The sequence below is a fragment of the Uloborus diversus genome, chromosome 10 (genome assembly GCF_026930045.1).
Source record: "Uloborus diversus isolate 005 chromosome 10, Udiv.v.3.1, whole genome shotgun sequence".
Taxonomy (NCBI): domain Eukaryota; kingdom Metazoa; phylum Arthropoda; class Arachnida; order Araneae; family Uloboridae; genus Uloborus; species Uloborus diversus.
Window position 1 is genome coordinate 24,195,645 of NC_072740.1, and position 19,914 is coordinate 24,215,558.

A 19,914-nucleotide genomic window follows, 5' to 3' on the forward strand; every position below is an offset into this window, starting at 1 on the left:
TAACTCACAAAAATCCTTTCATCACATAAGAAAAAAACGGACAAAATCTGAGACAGGATGGCACGGCGATTTGACGAGGAATGATCCATTGGGAATTCAAAAATGTTCTAAATAAAGAAATAACAAGGCCTCATTCTTTTGGACGGAAAGTTTACTTTTTTTATATAAAAAATGTGCTGTCCTTACAATACTGCCACCCTGGGCCCAATGAGCCCATACATAAATACAGCACTATATTTTACATCCACACTCAAAGTAAATTAGAACATTTATATTTCCGTACTTTAAGGGGGAGAGGGGGTAGGGTCTTCAGCGTCAAAAAATTCCCTTTTTTAATATTTTTTTAGAAAATGGTTTGATTAAATTTATTAAAACCTTTTTTGCATTATTACGTATGGTTTTAAGAACATTCTATAAATTTTTGATCCAAAAATATCCACAGACAAGCCGGTGTCAGAGCTTTTCACAGAGCACCTTTGGAAAAAAGATGATACTTGCAGTGTTGACTGTATCTCAGCTGACATTGATCTGAAGTCAAATTATATTTGAATTTAGTCAAAGCATTAATTAACCCTCCTCCTTATGTTTTCCGATCTTTTTTTGTTTGACATAAATTTTTGGCGGTTATTTGAAGTAAAAAGCGCTATTTTTTACGAAAAATTCCGCTATTTTGTTATTGCAAACCGCATTAAAAGAAACCTAAACTCAATGTAGAGGGAGGTTTTTTATATGCAGAATATGCATACAAAATTTGAAATGGATCAGTCAATTGGTTTTAAATTGGGAGTGAACACACTTTGAAAAAATGGTTTTGAGAAAAACTTGTTTAAAGTTTTAAAAGATAAAAGGCATCAATTGCAGCTCCATAGAAGACAATCTCAGTAGCAGCTTTGAATTCTTCAGCCTTTTCTTTTTTCATTATTTATATTATATTTAACTAAATCCAAGCAAGCAGCACTGATATTCTGAGCGTTGGTAACTGTCGGAGCTAGTTTGAAGGAGCAGAGACTGAACACTTAATAAATTTGAGAATTTTGCAATAAACGACTTGAAATTTTGAAACATATATTTGAAATGTTTAATTACAAAACAGAACAAAAAAAAATCACTTTTCTGAAACTGCAAACCCCGCTCCCTCCCCTAAAAGCAGATTAATTTGTTTTAAGGGATTATAAAAAATATTTTTAAAGAATAAGAACTTTTATGAAAACTTGTACGAGGGAGGGATTCTTAGTCTATAGTGCCCCTCAAAAAACTATTTCTGTATTTACCCAACTGTGTGTGGGGGGGGGGGGGTTCATTCCACAAAAACGAGCTTTTTTAGGCCCAGGGGGGTTAGTTTCAAAAATATTTGTTTTTAAGCACTTTTTAATGAGATTTAGAAAAGTATAACAAATTTTGAAATTGATCAATACAAATTAATGGTGTTATAAAAATTTTTAAATGTTTTTTCACTGAACGGAGGGATACTTGTATGCCTCCGTTACATGTCTCAACAAATTTCTTCCCATGTACTTTTTCATTTATTTACTCAACACAAAAAAATAAAACAGACTTAATAGTGAAATTTAAATCATTTGATGTTTTTTTAATAGGTTAAAAGAATTATGTTGTAAAATAAAAATATATATAGCATTCATAATATTTTGAATCACTGTCACAGTATTTCTTGTATCCTCAGGATTTGATTAAAGTAATAGAATTTCCTATAGACGGCAGTACTGGCAGCTCATTACAGAGGTTTAGAATCATAAGTTAGCTCTTTTCAACTTCTATTTTCATAGTGAAGCTAAAGAACTTAGTGTGAAAGAATTTTAACATTATTCTCTTTGAAGTCAAATAGGTCCTTAACTTTGTGTATCCTCTGTTCTTAAGTTAAAAAGGAAAGAATTATTTGTGTACAAAAAATTTTTTATAGTTAAAATTGAATCACTTTTTTTTAAGTAAATTCTAAACATGTTGTGTTAACCCTAAATCAACATAATGATCATAGCAAAACATAGGTATTTGTATCCTCCATTACAGCATAGATGTAATGGAGGATATGAATGAGGATATGATATAATCAGAAATGGAGCATACAACTTTCTTTAAAAATCCATTTTAAGAAGGATGTGTACATTTTAGTCAGTTCAAATCGTGTTCCTTGTACAAGATGCAATGTTTATTTAAATGAAAAGTTTAAAAATAACATTTAAAATATATATTTACTATCTGTTACCATCTGTTCACATCCAAAATTTTAACTACAAAACAAAGTTACAAAATAATCAATAAAGAATGTGACTAACTATGTGAGAGTACAAAGGTGCCTAAAAGGAATATAAAGTAACTTTTTAAAAAAATTCCATTTTTTTCTTTCATGAACTACGACTTCAAAAACCTATGTTTTTTGTATAATGATCCAACTGCATATTACACTTTTCTTAAATTTTTTGTTAGTAACGTAATTACAAGGCACACAAATGTTTAGATTGTGTGCAAGGATGGATACAATGGGGAGGTGGGGGCGAGTGCCCCCTCCCTGAACCGAGACACGGGAACTTTCCTTAGATACTTTCCTATATCAAAGTTCCAAAAATGCAATTTTAAATAATTTTCAATGACATTAGCAGAAAAGGAGCTCTTTATCCAAATATATATATTACAGAAAGTTATTTATTCCAGAATGGAAAAAAGAAGATTATCAAAGTGACAACCACCAAAAGAATTTTCAGAACCCATTCTTTTTAATTTAGCTACCAGGTGACAATGACAAATTTTAACCTTAACCAGTCGGCATCATATATAACTCCCTTTACTTAACTCTAAGTACAAGTGCAAATTCAAGCAGCATTCAGAAAATTAAGTTTGTCAACATCCTTTTCGAAACCAATAATAAAACATATCCGAGACAAAACACTAACCTCCGATTCTTTCATGTACATTTCCAAATATTCCAATATCTTCAACCAACAGAGTTTTTATATTTCTTACACTATATCATACAACCTAATTACTCTTTTTATTTCACGTTTAATTTATAATTTTTTTTTCTAATGTTAGAAAATATTTTATAGCTTAAGACTATTTCATCTCATGCCACTGCTTTATACCGTAACTCCCACACTTCTAGCATTAAAAATGCTAGAAATATTTTACACCAAATTTGTAATAAAAAGGCTTTCAAAAAAATAATAAAACATTACTGCGCATGTTATTTGATCCAACTGAACATTTCTGAATTTCCAGCAAAAAGATATTTCTTTCATCAGTAAACAAGATTATAACCAGGGCCTGATTACTGAATAGCAGGGTTGTTAGAGTTTCGGCCAGTGGTAGTTTTAACCATGGATAAAACCAGTTAAAACCGGCTTGGATAAAATTAGTTTGATCTAGTTTTGGCCATTGGATGTGGATATAAGAAATAATAAAGTTTAAAATCAAAATTAATGAGTATACAATTAAAAGAAACATCAATCCCATAATCAGTCACTACTCATTATTTAAGTAAGCAGTTCATTTTACACCCTATGCAAGTAATAAATGACAGAATATTCCAAAAGGTTAGTCACCTCATCTTAAAAATAAGTTTTAAACAGTCTAAATAGCACAATATATACCTAATTGTTTCATAGTTCTATGCACACAAAATTAATTTCAAAATTTATCAAAGTTAACTTATAACTAATTTTTTAATACATGTAAAAACTAATCTTTTAATACATTGAAAACATGTTTTAAGTTTTGTGAAGAATAACTATTAGTTTCCCTAATAAATGAGGGTTCTTTGTCTTCGTTATGAATAATTTTTAATATTAAAGCTGCAGTCAATCAATAAATCAGTTTTAAAAATTATTCCAATTATGATAAATGTACATCCCATTTCTTTTAATCATGCAATAAAATGTGCAATATTATGCATGCAAACTGTATGTGTACACATATTAGTGTGTTTTTATACAATACAGTGTTGGCCAGCTCTATGGTGGTTAAATCCAGTTTTAACCAGTTTTTGCCAGTGGCATGGATAAAATGAGTTTTGTCAGGCCAAAACTACAACCCTGCGAATAGGCCAACTAGGCCATGGCCTTGAAACTTGCTTTTTAGGGGCCCCCTAAATGGCTGAAATTGTTTCAGTTAATAGCTAAAACTGTAAAGTTTGACTTCAAGGGGTCTCTGAGAAAAGGATTCGGCCTAGGGAATCACAATAAGTGAATTGGACCCTGATTATAACACAGGATTTCTGTGCCATGATGTTTTCAAAAGATGTATACACCTACAAAAAGTCCTACAGTAAAACCTGTAAAATTGACCACCCTTGTAAGTTGATCACCTGTCTAAGTTGACCGCCATTTTCAGGCACAGAATTAGATCTGTATCATGTAATTCAACCTCTATAAGCTGACCACCTGTTTAAGTTGACCACTAAAGTAGTGCACCGCATGTGGTCAACTTACACAGGTTTCACTGTATTAAATTTTTTTTAAATCAAAAAAATTTCTTGCAGGGATCAAACTGACCAACTGACAAAATATAGGACAATTTTCGAAAAAATATAGGATACGTTTTGAAAAAATTTGGATTTATAGGACACCAAAAAATGATTAAATTTTTCATACACATCATAAAAAAGTTTACCTTTTAGTGCCACTGATGAAAAAATATGTATACAAAAATTGTTAGACATACCTTATTGATTCTTTACTGTCAGAATATAAAAATTTTAATTTCTTACATGCAAAAAATAAATAAAAACAATGATAATATTATGGGAAATGACAATTTATTTTAATTAAAAATCAAAATGATTTAGCAACAAATTATATAGAACTGCTCGACTCTTCCTGAGCAGCGTTTAAATTTTTTATTACCAGCGTCTATTACAGCTTATCCCGCCTCAATATCAATCATGAATTTACATTTGAGTCCTAATTTTTAATTTTGAATTCTTCTCATCTATCATTGTCTGAGCTGAAGTAATGCTTTCCTTAAATCCTTTCAGTTTATCTAAAGATTTTTTTTTTCATCATTTGATATTAGGCTTTATATTTTTAATTCTTATTTTTCCCAGATTTTTTTTTTCTTCTCTTCTTTATATTTCAAGTGTGCTGCTTTGCACAACTGGATCATTTTTTATTTTATTTACATCAATATTTTCCACGGGGTGTTTTACCAAGTCTTTTATCAGTCTGAGAGCAACAATCGTGTTGACTCATGCTTGGTTTGTCACTAGTTACAATTCTTTCATCAAGGCTCTCTCCTCAGAAGTTTGGACTTGGGAGAAAGTCAGGGCAGCCTTATCAAGTTTGGTCAAATTAGGGTAGCGCAGCTTTTCATCCTTCCCGTTAAAGATGAAATTCCAATATTTATTGACAGATTATCTGCTACATTCTTAGGAATATCTTCGTTATTGATGTACATTAGGGTGTATCCATCTCACACCCTCTTATATTTTCCCTTTTATGTCAATACAACTATAAAAAATTTGGTATAATTTTAACAACTCCAAAATATAGGATTTTTTTTGGAAATACAGGATTTATAGAAAATATAAGATGGTTTTTGACCTTGTTTGAAAAATATAGGATTTTTTTTGGAAATACAGGATTTATAGAAAATATAAGATGGTTTTTGACCTTGTTTGAAAAATATAGGATTTATAGGAAATATAGGATGACTTTGATCCCTGTTCTTGCCATGACTAATTTTATGGAAAGAAAAAAGGAATTTCAAGCGAAATTATGATTTTCATAGTAATAGCGACAAGTTACATGATTTAAAGTCTTTTTTATGCATTTGAATAATATTTTCTGTAGATCTACGCCACAGTAAAAAGTTTAAAATTTTGTTTAATTTCCTCCTGTGAGCGTCGAAAGGTAAAGAAAATAGATATTTATGCATTAGCTAAATGTAGAGAAATTAGCTTATAGATGGAATGAGGCTTAATGCACAAAATATGCCATCACGCATACTTATACTAAATGACAACAAAGAAAATCTCTATAATTTTTTCGCATAAAAATACTCATGTTATTCTCCTTTAATATAGAAGGAACAAAGGAACTAAGCCTAATAATGAAAATTTCTTTTAAGCCAACTGTCACTAATCCAAGTTATTTCATCCAAGCACAAACAAAACTTTTTTAAAAAGACTAATTTATAAATGACAATGACAAAAAAATCCATAATTAGAAAGACACAAATGAAATCCAATAAATATAGGAAAGGACACCATTATTTTCCCGCTCAAACTAAAAATCAATTTTTCTTCCTCTAAACAGATTGCTTGTCAAACAATTTTGCAACTCCTGCAGAAAGATGTGTAGGATGATACTAACAAAAATTACTTCACATAAAAAAAGACAGTAATGTGTGACATGAATAGTTTCATTTTTATAGAACTATTTAGTTACCAATTTTCTCTCTCCCTCGAAATTTTGTTTACATTTGATAAAGAAAACCTTATCCTTGAACACACTGCATAAAGCAAAGAATTAACATTCAATAAGTAATTAATATGCATTAATAAAAATTACTATTAATACTTGTACTATTGAAATAACCAGATTGAAAGAAACGGGTTGCATCTCGCTGACATTAAAAATAAGTTCAGTGCAAACCATACGCGCCGCTCAACTTTTCGATGAATGACAGCTTACTAATTTTTGAAATTTTAGTAAAAAATTTAAGCTTTTCAGATGAACAATCCAAAATAAAGATTTGTCAATTTAAATTATGGAAAAATCAGATTCTAAAATTGGAAATCATATGCTCCAGAAAAGCGCAACATGACATCCAACATAAAATCGTGCACAATGTCATTAGGACTCTGACAGCCAGATGCACAATATACATTCTCGTACTACAATATACCAAAACATAATCTTACAGAAACACCTCTCCAAAATTGCCTCATTCTTAGTTCATATCTCGAATCAACAACAAAACATATAATAATATGGCTTTTTTTCAGCCGTAGATAATGGACAAAATCCAAGTAGGCAGCACACTGCCACAAGTTTGGTCGTCAGCAATGTGGAGATAACATAATAACGTTATTCGACGGAAACACCATCATAGCTCCACGCCCACAATGAAAAATTTGTTGCCTAACTGTTTATACGGAATCATTGGTATGAATGCAAAAACATAATTCTTATGAATGTATAATTTATTTACTTGATTATATTATTTTTTAAACAGGTTTGTTTATTGAGAATTATTTCGCAAACAAATGCTTGAAAGGCAAAAAAAATGAAAATTGGGAATGGAAATCAACTGTAGATGGCGCTGTAAATCAGATAGTTCTATGATCAACCGGTTACCACAGCGGTTACCATTCTAAGCAGTTGATTGGTTGATTGGAGCACGTGATCATAAGCTGTCACGTGATTAACTAACCGGTAGCTCTCGGTCGAGCTCGTCGAACGCAACCATTGAATCATTACTTTTCTGATTGTTTTTAGTGATAATCTTGTCCTCTTTTTTCCTTCAAGTTTTATGCTTGGCTTGTTAAGATTTGGAAATTCTCAATGCATTAATAATTCATGAACTGTAGATATATCTACATGCAACATACCAGACCAGTACTGTTAAAATATCCAGAGACTGAAGTTTTGCTCTTATTAGATCTCATCAGTCTGCTGAATTAGTGAATAATTGAGCAGATGTCATCTCATTGAATAATGAGAGTGCCAACAAACTGGTAGATACGGGCCTGGCTCCTGATGGGGTAGGCGACCTGGGCGACAGTTCAGGGGCGGCAAATTTCGAAATTGAAACTTTTTTTTTTAAAGTTTTAATATTTCTTTCAGCGCTATAAGAAAAACAGCTTTAACTTTAAAAAAAATAATTTAGAGTTTGTACCAGTGCTTGAATATGCAAAAAATAGTTCGAAATTCAATTAGAAATTCTGTTTAATTTGAGGGGCGGCAAATTACGTGATTTAAAAGTCTTTTGAAAATATTAATACATGTTTCACTGCCACAAAATGCGCTACTTTAATGTTAAGAAAGATAGTTTGAAGTGTGTATCAGTGCTTGGATATGCAAAACCCAGTTTGGAATTTCACTAGAAATAACTCACTTTAATTTTAAGGGAGACAGATTATTTGATTTATTTTACTGCGACAGCGTGGCCCGGCTTTGCAAAGTCTACCTCGAAAATAAAAGTAATGTCAAGTGACGCGTGTTCATCAACAACCAAATTGGAAGATTGGGCGCCGAGCATTTTGGGCGCGAGCACTTTGCGCGCCGGGAACATTTGGCAAAATGTGCTCGGCGCCCAATGTTCCAGGCGCCCAATCTTCCTAGATCGAGAATAGGGGATTCGGGATTTCTCCATCGTAAATTTTGCGAAATTGATGATGTCCTAAGAAACCAGTTTTAATTTATTTCTGTTGTTGGGTGAGTCTAGGGGGGGGGGGCTCTATTGGCATTTTTCAAAATTGAAGTCTTAGAGGTTCAATTTCAAGTTTTATTTGGCAAACTCTGAAAGGGGGTAGATAGGGGATAGGAATGAAGATATTCCTCGAATTTTTTACGATATTTTTAGAAAGATCCGGGTTATGATTAAGGGCTGTGGGGTGTAAGAGCACAGGGGCAGATTTACAGTCTATTCAAGAGGGTGGCGGTTGAAAACCGTGAAAGCTATCCCCCCCCCCCCCGACCCGTCATGTAGAGTGGCAAGGAGACAAATGCCCTCCCCCCTTATCCTGTCTTTTAAATATTAATCGCATGTAACGAATTTTCATACCCTTGTAGTGTCAAATCGAACCTTTGAGGGTGATCCCCACCAGAGTTGGAAACAACTGTTCTAAATCATAGCAATGTCTTGTCATACCAGTATAGTGTAGGTTGAAGTACGGTTTAAAAACACATATAGAAATATAAAAATTATCAAAATTCGAAAAAAGGCGAAGAGACGAGCTTAGGTTCAAATTAAAAAGTGGATAACGCTGTCCATCCTCGACTACACTAACTTTCTAAAATTGATTTAAAGCGAATTGTGGAATGTATAGTAATTCTTTCAATTCTATATCATTGGTTTCAGAAAATGACGGTCACGGAAGGAGCGGTCGCCCCACCCGACCCCTAGTAAATCGCCACTGCAAGAGCAGATATTCCGGTAAGGTTGTCAGCCTTTAACGTGGGACCCCCAGTGTTTAGTTCCCAAGCACGCTTGGTACTCCTTTTATCAACCAACTGAAGGGATGAATGGCTGAGACGACCAAGCCCAATCCGGAATCGATCCCAGACCTGTGGCGTGAAAGGGGTAAGCGTTAGAGCCACTGGGCTTCTTTGAAGCGAATAGTGAGTTGTATTTTTATCTTTGTTGAAACTATTCAGCGAAGAAAGATAAGTAAAGTAAAGGAAAAGTTTGCAATAAGTAAAAAATAAATAAAAGGAATTTAATATTAAAAAAGTCTAAAAGAGATATTACTTTTTAAAATCAACTAATTTTATTTTTAAAAGCCAAGGGTTGAAAGTGCTCTTGAAGCAGCGCACTACCGGTGCTCAAGAACATGAAAGTGAACCATATTTCCCTTGATGTATTTTGTAATTTTTCCTAAGTATTTGTAGACCTTGTTTAATTAATTTTATTTTATTGTTAAAAGTCAACGGAGAGAATGCACCCGTTGCTGGCGCTCATAGACATGAACATGAGTTTAGTAATTTTTGTGATGTGTTTTGTCGTTTTGTAGTTATGATTCTGATCCCTCCCCATGCTTCACGAGGAAGCGATATTCACAACAGAAATAAAATTACATACGCCAAAACTTGACGACCATCCCCATTCCCGATTTATCTGAAAAGCAAAGCAAGGAATGAAATTTGAAAATTATTTTAAAAGTCTTGCTTGAAATAATTAAACATTTTCTTGTTAACAAACACAAGGTGACAACAGTTAAAAAGTTTAAATCATCGCGATTATCTCGTCATTTTATTTTCCAACAGGTCAAATCACGCGAAATACGCAGACGACAATCTATTACGATTAACTTTCTTATTTGTTGCATTTAAAAAGCTATTTTTATTCACAAAAAAAAAGAAAAAAAATCAGCCCTCCCCCCCCCCCCCATGGAGCGGTGGGCAGCAAAGTTGAACCAACGCCTGTTTACATATGAATTCACATTTATTCCAAATTTCATCCAGAACGTAGCATTACTTCTTGAGATATGGCATTCACAATGGAATGAAAAGAACGTTCGATTGCGCCACCCCCTTTTCAGCCATTGGCACCAAAATAGAATCAGCTCTTATACCCTAAGGGCTACTTGTCGATAAATTTCTGTTTGATTCCGTTCATTATTTCTTGAGATACAGCAGTCACAATTGACGACAAAAAAAAATTCTATAGCTCAATCCCCATTTGAGCTATTGACACCAAAATTGAATCAGCACCTGTACCTGTTAAAGGGTAACGCATGGACCAAGTTTTGTTTGATTCCGCCCAGTTACTTCTTGGGGAATAGCAGGCACGCATAACTCAAAAAACGTCCCATTGCTCGCCCTCCCTCCCCCCTTGGAAGAATTCACGCCAAAAAAAAAATGGGCACAAGTTCATATAGGGGCACATAAGTGTTCCAAATTTCATTCGATTTCATGCGACTGCTGTAGAGTGGCCACAAAAACTGGTTACACACATCATACGTAAAACGCACACACACACACACACACGCAGACATTTTCCAAAAATGGTCGAAATATAGACTCACACACCTCAAAACGTTCGGATTCGTCAAAATTCGAAAATTTGCACTTATACAATTAAAAAACGAAGTGGCACAAGTTGGAAGGGGTACATGTTCGAGTACGCAGTGGAGGGAGGGTGATCAGTCAGCCCATATATGCACCGGCCCGCGGGCCAATGGCACGCAGGGCCAATCCACCACTGTTCGTGGTGTACGTTCTTACGTGATTGCAATTTGTACTTTCTTTCTTTTCTTTAGGTGCTTAATTGCACAGGTTTTGTTTTTGATGAGGACTACAATCTGAGTGCTTTGCCTCCCTTACGCATGATATATTTTTTATTAGACATATAAACAACACATGAAGGAGTTTACATCACAAAGAAGGGAAAGTGCAACCGGAGCGAGGGTGGGAGTCGAACCCACCGCCTCAAGTGTGCCAATGTCAAGCAGTCACTTAGACCGCTCGGCCACTGAGGCCCCAATTTGCCCTTTGCTTAACATGAATTGATTTCTTTTTTTGCCTTAAAACATTATTTTAAATTTATTTTAAATGTTTAAAAGTTTCGAACAAAAATTTATTAAAGTAAAATCCCTCCCCCTCCCCCAAAGCCAGGGGGAGCAAAGCCACACCCTTAAACCCCGAAATGAGAAGATTGGGCGACGCAGATTGGGCACCGGGATTATTGGGCGCCAGGCACTTTGGGCGTCCAGTATTTTGGACGCCGGGAACTTTGGACGACTGGAACATTGGGTGCCCAGAACATTGGGCACAATATGGTCGGCGCCCAAAATGCTCGGCGCCCAAAGTTCCCGGTGCCCAATCGACAATGCCCAATCCGCGGAACCCAATCTTCCTAGACCGGACCCTCTCGTTCCCTGTTTGGCGAACAATTGCCAATAAAGGTGGCTTTCCCTGTTGTACGCCTGCTCCAAAATGGCTGATGCGTCCGAAATGGGAAGATTGGGCGCCGCAAATCTGGCGCCGACTATTGGGCGCCGGGAACTTTGGGCGCCGAGCATTTTGGGCGCCGGGAACTTTGGGCGCCGAGCATTTTGGGCGCCTGGAACTTTGGGCGCCGAGCACTTTGGGCGCCGGGAACTTTGGGCGCCGAGCATTTTGGGCGCCGGGAACTTTGGGCGCCGAGCATATTGTGCCCAGTATTCTCGGGGCCTAAAATGCTCGGCGCCCAATGTTCCCGGCGGCAAATTTTGAAACGCTCTCAATGCTTGCGTTACGGTAGCTACCGTTTAGTTAACCACGTGACAGCTAATGATCACGTGCTCCAATCAACTGCTTAGAACGGAAACCGGTTGATCATAGAACGCTGCGGTTAGTAACCGGTCGACCGGTGAGGTTCGTCGAACGCAAGGAATGCTTGCGTTCGCCGAGCTCAACTGGTAGCTACCGGTTAATCGATCACGTGACATCTAATGATCACGCAGCGGTTAGTACCGGTTACTCAGTGGTCGACCGATTAGGATCACCGAACAAAACCAATTACAGTACATTGGAGAAATGAGAAATAAAAACGAGCGCGTTCTATTAAACAGCATGGTGACCTGGATTCATTAAAGCAACCCCGAGTAAAATGTAAACAGAGCCGCCCCATTAAATTGTGAGGTAGAAATTGCAATGCGAAATCTTGCTGTTTAAAGTTTTAGTTCGTTTTAATTTCACGATTTACTGTTTTTTGTGTTGTGAAATATTTCCGTTTTCGTAGGGTTTTTTCTGAATCTTAATTTACGTCTGTATTGTTGTTAGGTTTGGAACCCTTTCCCCCAACTACCAATCACTTCTGAAGTGCTCCAAATTCACAGTTAATTACAATACAATATGAATATCAACCCCTTCTGCAAGTTTTCCGGATTTTTCGCATGCCATGAATGTCAGGGAAAAAAACGGAAACGAACAAGTTCAAAGGGTGTAAGAATGCACTAGCCAAAAAATAATGAAGCTCATTATTTTTTGCATTGAAAAAGGCGTTCCCTGTAACGCCGAAACACGTGTCTGCTGTAATTTACAAATTTATGCTTCTGCTTACGTTGTTTTGTCTTACTTTACTGTAATTGGTTTTGTTCGGCGATCCCAACCGGTCGACCACTGAGTAACCGGTTGCTAACCGCTGCGTTCTATCATCAACCGGTTACCGTATTAATATGAAGCACGTGATCATTAGATGTCACGTGATCGATAAACCGGTAGCTACCAGTTGAGCTCGGCGAACGCAAGCATTCCTTGCGTTCGACGAACCTCACCGGTCGACCGGTTACTAACCCCAGCGTTCTATGATCAACCGGTTACCGTTCTAAGCAGTTGATTGGAGCACGTGATCATTAGCTGTCATGTGGTTAACTAACCAGTAGCTACCGTAACATAAGCATTGAGAGCGTTTCAAAATTCGCCGCCGGGAACATTGGGCGCCGAGCATTTTAGGCCCCGGGAATACTGGGCACAATATGCTCGGCGCCCAAAGTTCCCGGCGCCCAAAGTGCTCGGCGCCCAAAGTTCCAGGCGCCCAAAATGCTCGGCGCCCAAAGTTCCCGGCGCCCAAAATGCTCGACGCCCAAAACTCCTTGCGCCAAAATGCTCGGCGCCCAAAGTTCCCGGCGCCCAAAGTGCTCGGCGCCCAAAGTTCCTGGCGCCCAAAGTTCCCGGCGCCCAATCTGCGGCGCCCAATCTTCCTAGACCGGATGCGTGGGCCTCTCCAGTTATAAAGATTCTATGAAACATTGCAGTCGTTTTATGGCGGTCGACTTGGTAACAACCTGTCGCACCGCTGTCTGGAAGCGGTTCGCGAGATCACAAACGTCACGAAGTCTGTGTTTGCGAAACCGGTCGTGTTTCATGTTTTCATCATAACGCACGTAACTTTCCCATCACGAAAGTTACACTTTGATTGGAGCATCGTTTGCTGATGAACTAGAACTGCCAAGGTGTAACTACGAGCGTTCGGAACACAGCTGTTCTACCTAAGGCCCCTATAGTGGAGGAGCCGACGCATCCGCCATTTTGGAGCAAACTTGATCCAGTGCTTCGTAGCAATAGCATTGCTGCTGATGTTTACATTTCTTTAGCATGTGCTAAATTGAGTCAAATGGGTAGTTGTTCGACTGTAAATTGTGCAAACAGTTCCAAAAAAGGATTTCAGCTCTTTAGATTTCCAGCAGATGCAGAAAGGAAAAAGAAATGGATAATTAATAGCCCGCGAAGTGACTAGCAGCCCAGAAACGACGCCAACTATTTTCAAAATTTCGCCAATGTTCATCCTCGCTCTCTGACTCTCCAGTTCCCCGTTTGGCGAATGATTGCCAATAAAGGTAGCTTTCCCTGTTGTACGATTGCTCCAATATGGCGGATGCGTCGGCCTCTCCAGTTATAGGGGCTCTAGTTCTACCAGGCTTCCTAGAGAAATTCCAGATACGTCATAACCACACCGGACTAATCACGCGGTGTAACCGGTTGATATTTCTGAACGCACCCTTCGTGTTAGGCGTGGTTATCGGGAACCAATAGCATTGCTTCAGAACTAGGCGTCATCATCGGCTGTCAGTCATCTCCTTCACGCATTTGGGAATCGCGTAAATGCTGTTGGGAACTACGGTTCCCAACTTGTGTTGTGGCTGTTGGTTGTGTTCGAACAGAGTTACCGGTTAGCTGAACGGTTGATTTTCATGCCGTTTCTCGACGTCACTGTGGTTATTGCTGTGACTGTCCATAGAATGTTTTCATATGGGATCGGTTAACCGATAACATTTTATATAACGCTTCTGATTTGTAATCAGTGAGTACGAATGAACTGGTCACGCTATTCGAACGCACCTGAAGTTGAAATCGTAATCGATGGTTTTATTTGAGGTTAGCCGGTCGAGTAGACACTTCTTCGGCTCTGTTTGTGTTTACGTTAAATGTTTTGAAATTTCGCCAATGTATTGTGCACATGGGTGATTTTTTCAGTAATTTTATGTAGTGAATGCAATGTATATTTTATCAAAGTGTAATATGTTGTTTTCCAAACGTCCATTCAAATGTTGAGTCTGAAAGCACGCATTTTTTATCTCCTATTTTTATGTTTTTTGAGTGTTAGCCATGCTACGCTGTCAAAAAGTGATAGGAAAAGCAGCCGGCAAGAGAAGAAAACCCCCAAAAATGTGAGAGTTTTTAATGCTTTGAAATTAAACTGTTGTATTAATTCCTATCTAAGTTTTACGCTTTGAATTTTCACATGTTTAAAATTAAATATTAATGATTGTTTAATGCATAAATAAAAAAGAAGGGTACACATTTGTACAGGGACACATATGGACAGCTCAATTTCCCCAAATTTCCAAAAAAAAAATATGCTTCAACTCCCGATCTATCATTTACTTCCCAAAAAATATTGAAGCGATTGGCAGTAAAATTTTCCGAGTATGTCTAATGCAGTTTTGAAACTGAAAAGTAATTTGTGCTAAATATGTAGAAATATTAATTTGTGCACCTTTGCATTGAAAAAAAAAACATAAAAGTGAATAGCTCATTTATTGAATATAATGATTTATTTATCAAATTTGTCAAACAAAATTCTACTAAACTACTTTTAACAAGATTATAAGCATCCAGCTATGGGGCACATTCAGACACTGCTTTGGGGGCCCATAAGGATAGTCTAAATGTTCCTCTAATGTTATATATCTGTAAGTTATTACACAAAATTTGAGAAACAAGGTGCATAAAATAACTTTTAAACAAATACAAAGACTTGCTTTCATTCTTTGCTTGTGTATAGTTATGTTAAATGTAGTTAAGTTTAGATTATAGTATGGCAATCAACATCTTTACAAGAGAAAAAAAACAAAACAAAATCATTTTTGTACCTTCTGCAATCATTTCTAATAGTTACAATATGACTTGTCCTAAATTGAAGACACAGTGCTTGCATTTAACTATGCAGAAGTTGTACGAGGCTGTTTTAAAAAATAAAGGTACAATGGCTTGCATTCCTTACAAAAAAATTAATTTATAAAACATTAGTTACTTCTTTTTAACTGGATTATTCTTTATTTTTCAACATAATTATCCTCATTATCCAAACATTTGTTAAGTTGGGGCACAAGATTTTGTATTCCATAGTTATAGAAGTTTGCCGCCTGTTGTCTGAACCACATTTGAACCTCATCTTTAATCTCATCATCATTGTGGAATGATTTTCCACTAAGATGTGGCTTCAGGTAAAGGAATAAAAGGAAGTCGCTGGGCGCAAGGTTCGGGCATCAGAGATCACAGATGACCGACCTGATCCTTGTTCATCATGAACATCGGTCCTACCTTAAAAGAAATGACGACACCATTTCGTTACATTTTATCGATTCGTAATGTACCCATAAACGGAAACAATTCCTTTGTAAATATCTGCTGCTTGCTGGCCTTTTGCATAAAGAAAACGTATGACGGGGCACACTTTGCATTTGGCGGAATTCTGATTCGGTGCAGCCATTTTGAACTCAACCTACTCTAACCGGAATCAACATTCCAATGCCGAAAGACCGCAAGGAGAAAGCTAAAAGTTCAAGGTTAACACCTGTGTTGCCAACTTGCTTGCCAAAACTTTTCTTTTTCTCTGTCGTACAGTGTATTTTTACTTTTCAAAATGTCCTCGTAGTTAAATGATACAATAACCAAACCTTTCTCTTTCAAGACCAGAGAATAGAAGTTTACTCACAGTCTTTGATACAGAAAATATTGAAGCATTTAAAAAATATTTTAGATATTACGACTAAATGGAAGATAATACTTTATCTATTATTGTTCAAGTTCATTCCAAGCAGAGTTCTAAATTTTGATATACGTCTGGCATCTCGAAATTTCTACCTTGTCCAAAAGTAATTTCTAAAAGTGGCAAATAAAGTTTAATCAAGCAGCTTTAGAAGAATGAAGAGAGTTTCTTATTCTTATGAGTTTAAGCCATAGTCTTTGTCACTTTAAATTATTAATATTGTTTTATTTATAGTGTCTAAATTTGCCCCAAGCATGTACCCTTTGTAAAGGCACATGTGGACAATTTTTGTGTTTTTAAAAATATTTTTTTTAAAAATCACGGCTCTTATAATATTTGATCATACACATTTGAAGGGATTTGGTGTGAAATTATAGTTAGTCAAAAGAGAAATTGAAAAAAAATAAATAAATAAATAAAATGAAAAAGGTTCTTATTTTTTGTTTAAAACCAAAAAAAAAAGAAGTCCACATGTGTCTCCCCCACCCACCCGCCTGCATTTGTGCCAGAAAGTCACAACAAGAGAAACAACGTAATAAATGCACGAATTTACAATAAATTGCAAAGTACTCTGACAGTTATTGTTCATTTTCCATGAATGTACAAGATTATTAATGCAGTAAGTAAACGAAAAATGAAAAAGTACTGTACAATCCACAGGCCCTAAAATGGGCCTGAAGAAAAAAAAAAAAATTAGAAATGGACCAGATAATGATTTTGCCAGATTCCGCATATCCTGCATCTTTTAGTTTGACGGATTGGGATATTTTGCTTTTAAATGCTTTTAGTTACATTGTTTGTTCACTTTTTTTTGTAATACTGTTTCAAAAGAATAAATCAAACTTGTTTCACATATCATTTTCTTAAAAACATATTAGATAACTACATTTTTAAATAATTTTTTAAATTCTATATTTTAATGTTTAGTGCTGGTCTTCTCAAACTTTTCCAACTCACGGAACCATAGTGTATTTCTATTTATAATATACATATAAAATTCCCTCCAGGGTTTGGAAGCCTTATTGGAAAAAAAATATATCAATACAGCAACAACGCTGACTTTACTGCAGATGGAAACTACAAGTTCTTTTTCTGAAATGTTCGATTCACAGACCTTTTGTATTGCGGCAGATATTAAGCCTGAAGTTTAATTCTTGTTTCCATTGCTCTAACATGTCACGATCAATCTTAGAAAATGTGTTTGCGAGCTTTTGCCGTAAATCTTGAAAATCATGCGGCCCATGGCACAAGAAGTCAAGATCTTTGTAACTCCATGTAAAAATATCGCATGGAGTTAGTTTTAGAGAACATGGTGGCCACGGAAGAAGGTGATTGTTGTTATCAGAACTTCGTCAAAATCAACGAGTAAGCTTGTTATTGATTAAATGGGGATTGTATCAGACAAAGGGGGCTTAATGGGAAGATGGGGCTCGGCACTTGTTAAAACTCATCACTGCAACTAGATCCACTGAGTCAGGGCCGGATTAAGCCAGCGCGGGGCCCGTAGCAAATGTTTCCTAGGGGCCCTCGTTTTTGCATGATATAGTAAACAATAGAGCTCTTCTTCATGGAGATGGGAGGTGCACTTATAACATGCATGAATACATAAATATGGATATAATTTTAGAGCTTTACGATGGTTAGGACCCTCTTATATTGCCCCACGTGTTCCCATTAATACACGTTTTCAACTTTTAATTCCAAAAACGCAATTTTTGGACGATATAAAGGATCTGGGGGCTTAATTTTTCTGAATTTCAAGTTCAAATAAAAAAGTTTTTGGCTAACTTTGGTAATGCAAAAGAAATGGGTTAGGCTCGGGGCATGGGCGGCAGCTTTTTAGTTCCCTCCCACTCAAAGGAAAAAAGTAAAAACGATATTTAAATTCTTTCTTCTACACATAATTATTTTAGTTCACCAAAAAATGATATTCTCTTCACAATTTATTTATTTCGCTCAACATAAGCGTGAAGTCTCAGAATCTTTTTCTTTTCTTCTATCATGATCTCTTAAATTTTGCTCATTGTTGTTTACATGGCTGGATCTACGGGCTCGTGTCGCGAGGAGAGGGGAGGGTATTTTGAGAGTGCCAAATTGACATGAAGTTAAGTAACCAAAGAGGATTTAGGATGACTAATAATTACCGTTTCAGGACTCCAATTTCGAAAGCTTTAGGAAGAAAAACATTTAGAGAAAACCCAATTCTCCGTTCTCCAAACATTGCCTAAAATTGTAATTTTTAGGTCAGTTTTGAAACTTTTCTGACCCAACGGAGTTTTTTCTCCTTCCACTAAGAAAGATCAACTAAAATTGCGTTTTTAAGACTTCAATTGAGAGAAATTTCAGGAAAGCAATTCCAACGAAAAAAGTAAGATTTTTAATTTACCTGGGTATTTACAAAAGCTAGATCTGAATAAAAAGAAAAAGATAGAGATAAATTTAAACGATTAAAGTGCGGAAAGAAGTTTTTTTTCCGGAATTTTTTCTCATGGCGCGGGGCCCCCAAAAGCACGGGGCCCGTAGCATTTGCTACTTCTGCTCTATGGCTAATCCGGCCCTGCACTGAGTTGAAGGGCAAAATAGATCCCGTAATCCAAAGAAACTGTTTTTGCATATCCTATAGGCTAATTCATTGCAAAGCTGACAGAATTGGAACAGCACATCTGTGAATTGTCCGCCCGTTGCATATTTCATCTTGGCATGTACCAGATTTTAAGAAATTGCAAAACAGCTCAAAATACCGGTATATGGTACACAGTAATATTTCACCACTGATGGTGTGTGACTCAGTTCGGCATTGTTGAACTAAAATTAAAGCACATTTAAAAAAGAGAAATTTGAAAGGCAATGTTCTTCAAAAATGTTCTAACACAAACCTAAAGAATACATATAATTAAAGGATTAAAAGTGTTTACTTTTTCCCTTTGTTTATAATGGATTTTCTGTTTTAAGAAATGTATACACTGCTTGTGTGTGTGTATTATTTTACAATTAAATGCATTTGTAAAAATATTTTGCTAAATTTTAGGAAAATCAGTATAGCTCAGAAAGTTCATATAAAGAGCATAATATGCTCAGCAAATCAATTAACTATCGAGACATTGTAGAGGAACATAAGTCCTTCAGTGTAACCCAGGCTGTGCTGCGTCGCTTCGACCGTGAAGTTCTTGGCTATGTAACACCTGTAAGTAACTACTTCTTTTGTTTGAACCTGCTATAATGTATCTTCTTTTTAATATTATTTATAACTCAGACTTTGGAGAGTAAATTGTTACAGGGTTCAAATAATGCATATTTTGTGTGTCAGGATGAGAATGGATATTGCTCCATCTCTTTGAAAATTGATCTTTGAATTTACTGATCAACAGTCAGTTTAATGGTTGAACCAGTGCTCTCAACAGTACTTTCCTGTGACTTGTGGCAACAAATCTGAAAGTCTTTTCAATATTGTATTGTTCCAATATAAATATCAAGTTTGTAAGCAAT

At 36.1% G+C, this 19,914-nt stretch overlaps 2 protein-coding genes across 2 annotated transcripts in view; one reads left to right on the top strand and one right to left on the bottom strand.

Moving 5' to 3' along the window:
- The window catches only part of LOC129231435 (tetratricopeptide repeat protein 38-like), a 66,242-nt gene extending 59,273 nt beyond the window's left edge, over positions 1 to 6,969 (bottom strand). Inside the window, exon 1 of the mRNA XM_054865750.1 lies at positions 6,872 to 6,969. Within this exon, the coding sequence (XP_054721725.1) occupies positions 6,872 to 6,898 (27 nt within the window). The 5' untranslated portion in view covers positions 6,899 to 6,969. The remainder of the gene's footprint in view (positions 1 to 6,871) is intronic.
- A 7,601-nt stretch (positions 6,970 to 14,570) lies between these two features.
- The window catches only part of LOC129231279 (chitinase domain-containing protein 1-like), a 38,332-nt gene continuing 32,988 nt past the window's right edge, over positions 14,571 to 19,914 (top strand). The window contains 2 exon segments of the mRNA XM_054865565.1: positions 14,571 to 14,824; positions 19,457 to 19,612. Of these exon segments, the coding sequence (XP_054721540.1) occupies positions 14,702 to 14,824; positions 19,457 to 19,612 (279 nt within the window). The 5' untranslated portion in view covers positions 14,571 to 14,701.